At 41.5% G+C, this 7,466-nt stretch overlaps 1 protein-coding gene across 1 annotated transcript; it reads right to left on the reverse strand.

Annotated features, from left to right (window-relative positions):
- Nucleotides 1-902: 902 nt before the first annotated feature.
- On the reverse strand, nt 903-2,334 carry LOC133888366 (auxin-responsive protein IAA23-like). Its single transcript, XM_062328574.1, has 4 exons — nt 2,321-2,334; nt 1,700-1,963; nt 1,529-1,590; nt 903-1,429 (listed from the first exon to the last, which is right to left on the reverse strand). The coding sequence occupies exons 1-4, from the start codon at nt 2,332-2,334 to the stop codon at nt 1,356-1,358; spliced, it is 414 nt and encodes a 137-aa protein (XP_062184558.1). The 3' UTR covers nt 903-1,355.
- Nucleotides 2,335-7,466: the final 5,132 nt, after the last annotated feature.

Below are 7,466 nucleotides of genomic sequence, written 5' to 3' on the forward strand. Positions count from 1 at the left end.
ACCGACAGGCCTATCGGCTATCAGGTAGAGTGACACCCATATCAGTGTCTACCTGGAGTCTTGTCGGCATACGAAGTGCCGACAGACCTTTTGAACACAACATACGTGTCGATAAGCCCCTGGGTCCACTGCCACGTAGGTTGTCGGCATGCGTAGTACCGACAAGTGAACATTGCTTACAATTTTATGAATTTGAATATTATTATTATAATTTTCCAAAAATAATATTATTAAAAATAAAATTCCCAGATCAAACACCAAAAAAAAACCGTAGTACCTTGATTTGGGGAGAGGGAACAAAACCACATGAGAGAGAGAATGAACCTGGAGAGAGAAAGAGAGATGATGTAGATAAAATGGACAGGTGTGGCTGCCGATGACTCGAATAGGCGCTGTTTGGGACTTTTTTCTGAGAATCTTTTTTATAAGCTGGCTTTTTTAAAAGCAGCTGTCTGAAAAATCTAGCCGGAGAAGCTGACCGTTTGGTAACCCTAATTTTATTTAGAGATATTGTTTGCCTTAAGTGTGTAATGACTAATATGCTCTGAATAGTATGATCACTTGTCTACTTACTAATTAAAGTATATATGGTTGTTTTCATTTCTTTTTGACTTTTCTAAACCAAGGCTATTTATTTTGTGTAAGAAAAACTAATGCACAAACGAGAATTTCTACTCTTACTTTTTTACAGTAACACAAGTCATTTGTTTTTGACAAACAGGAACATTGCACTTCAATACTACTAGAGGGAACTTCACAATATCGAGATCTTTTTTTTACACTATCGAAACAATGGACACAACAATGGAGAGAAAACTTGAGGGTGTAGATAAGATTGAAGTGGCCTAAAACAAGCCACGAACTGAGAGCAGTTCATTTATGTTCACCATTGATTTGCTACAAGTCATTGAAGTTCGCAACATCTCTGGAGTGCAAGAACAAATATTCATGTCAACAACCCAATCCTAGGTCTGAATTTTTGGCCACAAGAATATTCATATAACAATATATTCAGAAAAATTGTAGCCAGCATGTTCAGAGAAAACATGTGGTATTTGTGCTTCTAAGCTGATAGAACTTATTCAGCACCTCTGTTAAGATAGCCCTCTAACAATACCATTTCTTAACAAAATTTTGGGAGTTCTAATTACATTGAGGACGAAATGGGAGCAAGATGAACTGCAAGCTCAGTTCCTGGATGAGCAGCAGATGAGCTCTGTTAAGATAGCCCTCTAACAATTCTACTTTGGGTTCAGTCTATGCACCATTTTCTTCGGTGGATAAAAATGTCCAAGCTGCCCCAATCACACAGCTTCCCAATTGGTTTCAGATTTTTCACAGCAATCACCATACACCTAACTGATCAGCCAATCATCTTCCATTGCACACTTTGTGAATTGATTCATACATTGGGATGACGTCCTTGGAGCTGCATAAAGCAAAGCAGAAAATGTTAGTACTTAGTACTTACGTAATATCACTTCAGTTTATGGCAACTTGTAGCTAGGACCTGGATTTGGGTTCTTACATAGGTTGACGGCCTCAGAGCTCTTCATGAGACGGATCCGCTTGCACGAGTCCACGAACATCCTGCGTTGCTGTGAATCCGATCAGGTTAGCACGTTTTCTAATGTTCTATGCTAACGGAGATCGTCAAGAACCAAATAGTAACTAGCAAGAAGGGAGATAGGTTAATTACTTGATGGGGATGGGGACGTCTCCGACAAGCATCCAGTCGTCATCCTTGTCCTTGTCCTCATAGTTGGGGATGTACTTGGCGTCGGTGGCGGAGTTCACGAGCCTGTTCACCCCATCGGCACCGGCGCTGCGGATGGCGAGACTGGAGGTGAACATGCCATGGAGCGCATGGAGCAGGGCCACGTACCAGTTGTGCGCGGAGAGGTCCACCTTCCGTAGGTACAGCGCACCATCCACAGCAACCTTCATGAGCTTGTACCCGGAACTCGCACATGCGAACGGTATGCATGCATAGTCAATGAGGTTGTTGGAGGATTTGTTGGTACCGGGAGCGTCCACCACCCTAATCCCCCTTCCCCACAAGGAGGCGGAGCGAGAGACGGGACAGCAGGGTTCGAAACTTCAGATCTAGGCAGTGTGTGTGGAGACTGGGTGAGGTGAGGGTACACCAATGACAGAGCGAAGTGGGCACCGGAAGAGGGGAATGGGCGTCGGTGGAGTTGGAAACCCTAATCGCTATTGCTCGAGTAGGGAGTCTGCGTGAGTCGGGAGTAGCGTGAGGTTGTGGACAGATGGGAAAGGGGTATAACAGTGGCATTTATGGGTAATACTTTCAAATTACAGGGGCACTTCCATTTCAAGTTCTACAAAAGCCACCGCGGTCTGCAGGAGCGAGTTCCAAGCCGCTTATGTGTTTGTGTCTAAGGACCTGTTTATTTGAGCTTCTGCTTTTGAGTTTTTCTGAAAAGCTGTGCTTTTAGCTTGTTTGAAAAGTTGCTTTTGGAAATAGACGGTTGCTTCTACAACAAATTTTTGGCTTCTCAGCACATAGCTTCTCAGAAAAGCACATCTCAGCGAGCTTCTCAGCTTTAGTTCATTTTCCTCAGAAGCAGTCTTCTGACTTTTCCAGAAGCCACTTCTCTAGAACCCCGTTTGTTCTAGCTTCTGATTTCTGATTTCTGCTAGTAGCAGTGCCAGTAGCAGAAGCATGAAACAAACAAGGCCTAATTCTTGGCGTGGGCTAGAATCAAGTTTGATAAAATCGGACTAGAATAGGATTGTTTGGGGGACATAGCTCGCTTTTTCCGGCCAGAAGCAGCTCAAAAGCTGATCCAAACACGGCCTAGGCCTCTCCTGAAACTCTTGCCTCCCCCCGTCGTTTGTTTCTCCAGATCACTGACCATGACAAGTGGGTCCGACAAAGATGGGCTACACACAACACAATAGGTGCGAAAAAATCATGCGAATCCGCATGGGCCCAAACGATGACTCGACGAGTGCGTTGCTGCTGTGTGAACACGGACACAAGTTGAAAATTCCACAGCCCCTGCGAAGCGACGGATGCACATCGAACGGCCGATTCAGCGTGCGTGCTGTGCGATCAACGCAAGCACGCTCGGAAACAAGTCATTACCAAAATATAGCTTAGGCCTTTTTTCAAAGATTTTTTTAGAGAATTTTAATCCTAAAGAATTTTCCATTTAAGCTTGTTTGGAGCATTGAGGATGTTAAATTCCTATGTAATGATTTCATATGCCCCTAATTCCATAAAAAATAGACATGACCTCAACTGTCATTTTATTTTTTCCTCTGAGAATTCCAATTCACTTTCTGTTTATATTTCTCTCTCTACCCTCTCTTTTCTTTCCTCTGAAACATGCGTTTGTTTCCTGCCTCTCAGATTCCTGTGTTTTAAACATTTTATTCTTGGGTTTTATATTCTTGTGTTTTCTAACTCCTGCTTTTCAAAGATGCTATTACAAGGCAAACTAATGTCAGATGACTATTCAAGCTGAAGTCTTTGCTTCGTGACCCCTGCCTGAAATTCCTGGATCCGCGCGCCCCTTATACATACAAAGAACCATCATTTTCAACTCTTCTCTTTATCAACAAAATAAAAGGCATGTCCTCTTTCTAAAGTGTGCCAAATTTATCTATTCAAATTTCATATGAGTACCGTTTCGTGTGGCTGTTAAATTGATTGTGTTTGTCCATATCTAATTTCTTCTTTTAAACCAAAATAGCAAAACAGGATCAAAATAGAAATTAGAATCCACATCGGGCACCGAAATACTCATTATTGTAACTATCTAGACCTTAAATTCGAGTTTTAGTAATTAATGATAATGTAATTATCGTGATTAACTTGTTTCAAGAAGGACTATTGATATAACAGGTCACAGTGTTAGAATTTGGGTGTTTCTGGCCCCATATCGGATGTCATGGTGATGGCAAAAGGATATGCATGAAGAATTAAGACTATTTAGCTCTAAGTATCTCAAAGTGTTGTGGTTGGTATACTTAGGAGTAATAAGATTGATTTTATTAAGGGCCAAAGAACCAGTAGGCCATTTGTTTGATGTCAGACACAACATGCGTAAGAGTTTGAGTATACTACGTACATAGAATTATCTAGGTGCTTAGCCCAACCCTAAAAGAGAATTTATTGGCTGTTAAGCTAGCTGTCTGTTAATCACTCTCGCCGAGGGCCGTGTCAAGTCGAGAATCTTTTATATTGTAGAAGCACAGGCTGCCTTGCAGATCGAGTCAATAACCACACTACTATATAACTAGTTATAAATGTCGCCTCATCAGTATCGGTCCAATCAAAACTGATATTGATAGGGTACCACTATTGGTTGGTAGCAAAACCAAACATTCACTTGTCCATTCAGACAAAAACTGGTACTGATAACTAATATCAGTGCCACTTCGTAATATGAACCGGCACTGATAAAATGATCGGACCCGAAATTTGTATTGAATCGATTTTAGTCTCATCAGCTGGCGTCCGTGGGCTCAACTCTCCTCGATCTTATCCTCTCGTGCCAGTCTCTCTCTCTCTCTCTTGGTCTCCTGCCTCCACCGATGTGCCGCGTTATCTTATGCATGTGTCATGGCGGCGGCCTTCAAGCCACCACGTTTGCAGGTGTGCCCGGCAGTGTCCGGTGGCAGCGGCGACGGGAGCAGTAGTGGGAGTGACATCCGAGCCGGCTCGGATGCTGCTCTCACTGCCGCCACTTCTCTTTTTTTTATTCTCTAAAAATAGTAATAGTACCGAATGGTCAACCGGCACTGATAGTACACACTATCAGTGCCAAGTAAAAAGTATTCGTTGAAAAACCGGCAGTGCAACTATTTTTCAACCAATATGCAGTTCCGTAGTAGTCATGCCTTCCCTTAAAAAAAAAAACCATGCCTTCTGGAATTGAACAATATGACGCCACGCATGTCAAAAACAACTTATACAGGCGTTAAAGATTACACTTGATCCTCTCTGTTTTGTTGCTTCCTTCCATTATCTCCAACGTGCGTGGCCATGCATGTGTACATGCTGAGTCCTCTTCAATAAGGCGTCATATAAATATGTGCAGCTGAACGCCTCGATTGCTTAATTAAATATGTGCAGCTGAAACAACAATAAAATAACAAAATACAGATGGTGCTTTAGCCCTCAAGCACCACTGGGGTTAGCGTCATAGAGTCGGACTCTACTCTTTTCCATCGTTAGCATCGGTGGGGTAAAACTATCCGAACCTAAGCTTGTCATCACCTGTAAAAACTCAACAATAGTATCGTGAGTACGAAGATACTCACAAAATTTACATAATATGGATATAGTTCTGACTCGAAGGAGTATGCATTTGACTAATAGTAAAAAAATCCACAAGATAGACAAACGCATAAAAGCAATTAGCTTTTAATCTCGCATGAGTAACTAGATATGAAGAACGAAGCTACTCAACAACTCTTGAACAACATCTATAACTTCCTTTTTTTTTAACAAGTAACAAGTAACATAGCTCATGTTTCTCATCAGTAACCATACGTCATATACCAACAACATCTCATCATGAGCTCATACCACGAGATCAACACGTTGCACTACGTTGAAATGTTAAGATACCAAGCATGTTTATATCCGAGAGCGTGATTATTCGAATAGTTCTTACATCCTTACCTATATGACAGAAGACTACCCTCCACACAACCTGATAGTTGTAAATGATGGTTCACATGATAACCTTTCCTAAATAAACTCCAACCATTTAAACATGTGTCTATTGGTGCGGAGACCACCTATGTCCACTATCGAGCACCTTTAGATGCCTCTACAAGCCCGTCCACTCGCACCATAAGCTAGCAAGCGAAAGGGTCACAACAACATAAGGTACTCGATTCATCCATCCTATAATTGGATATGTGATAGGTACGAAAAATGCTTGGCCAACGGCAAGCAACGGACGATCCTTAATCAACTCAAGAGGGTCCACTACAAGAGATTCACCTCTTTTGCAATGCATATATGTGTTGCTAAAAGTCCAAATAAACATTGGTAGGGTCTATACCAACACTTCTTTCACTATCCGTTGCAAGAAGTGGTGATGCAAGAGTTTGTTACAACGTTGCAACAGATACAATGGGTTGAACCAATACGTACATGTGTTGGTACATACCGTGGACAAATAACTTCCCTATTCTTTCCAACATATACTTTTATATTGTTACAACAAATATATTAAAAATGATGAATGTATAAATAAACTAGACAACACAAAAGAAATTTTCACATGGAAAATAACACTGATATATTAAAAATAAATTGTTGCATTACATTGAATACCATCTACGTAATTCATGAAAAAAGTTTTATCTAAACATCATTTCCTATTGAAATAAAATATTAAGACAAGGAATATTCCTTTGTGAATGCCAGCACTCTCCACCATGTGTTCAGCTTGTCGTTGATACCATCACCCATTTATCTTATCCACCTACATTTGAAAATTGGAATCATTTAATGCAAAATTAGGAATACCAAATTAGAATCATATATTCTTAGAATTGCATCATTACAGAATTATGAATACCAAATGTATTACTTGTGTCACTGATCCATCCTAAATACTCATCTCATCACCAAGAGAATTTAGGCACCACTAAGTAATTGACTAAGGAATAATGCATCAAATTATTGCTCTGTATTTTGTTTCTCATCATACCTTGCACCTCATTTCCATTATCGACCGCAAGGAGAGGATGAGTATAAATTCAACACCGCCCTTTGGTGAAACATCATAGTTGTATGCCAATAATGACGTAATCAGAGTACAAACGAAAATCTGGTACACTTCAACGGCCCTGGAAATGTTTATACATTAAAAATTCTATGCTGCAGAGCAAAGCAGAGCAGAGGACCATAATCTGTTCAGATCATATAATGAGGCGGCAAGATACTCAAACATGTATTCTAGCAGTATTTTAATAATACAAAATTTCATTTGACAGGTGGAGATTCCTTGATACTATCTAGAACTACTTAAATTTACCTCATAGGAAATCCAGCCTGGTGCTAGTTGTTGCATATTTATAACAAAAAATAGTCACTACCACATAAAGCATGATCACTGCCGGTTCCAAAATCCTATCACTACCAGATTTGGAACCAGCAGTACTTACTCGGCAGTGAAAATCGAGACCTATCACTGCCATCTAGAACCAGAAGTCATAGGTGTTCTGGGGAGAAAAAAAAAGGAAACAAGCCAGCTCGAAATCGAGCCGGCTCGGCTGCCGCCACCGCTGGCTTGCTTCGTCGCTGTTGCCATGCCACAGCGCAGCCTTGCTCCACCTTGTATAAGAAAATGCGCCGGCATGAAGGCCGCCGCCACAACACACACGCCTATCATAGAGCAGCACACTGTCCCAAGAGCCGTCGCCGCTCGCCCGGGCACCGTTGCCACTGTGCACCTTGCCGCCGTGCCGCTGCT

This window comes from Phragmites australis, chromosome 13, assembly GCF_958298935.1.
Source record: "Phragmites australis chromosome 13, lpPhrAust1.1, whole genome shotgun sequence".
Lineage (NCBI taxonomy): Eukaryota > Viridiplantae > Streptophyta > Magnoliopsida > Poales > Poaceae > Phragmites > Phragmites australis.

Coding starts and splice junctions, on each gene's coding strand:
- LOC133888366 (XM_062328574.1), bottom strand. Junction 1,591..1,699: donor GACGTCCCCATCCCCATCAA/GTAATTAACCTA, acceptor ACAGCAACGCAG/GATGTTCGTGGACTCGTGCA. Junction 1,430..1,528: donor CTCTGAGGCCGTCAACCTAT/GTAAGAACCCAA, acceptor TGCTTTATGCAG/CTCCAAGGACGTCATCCCAA.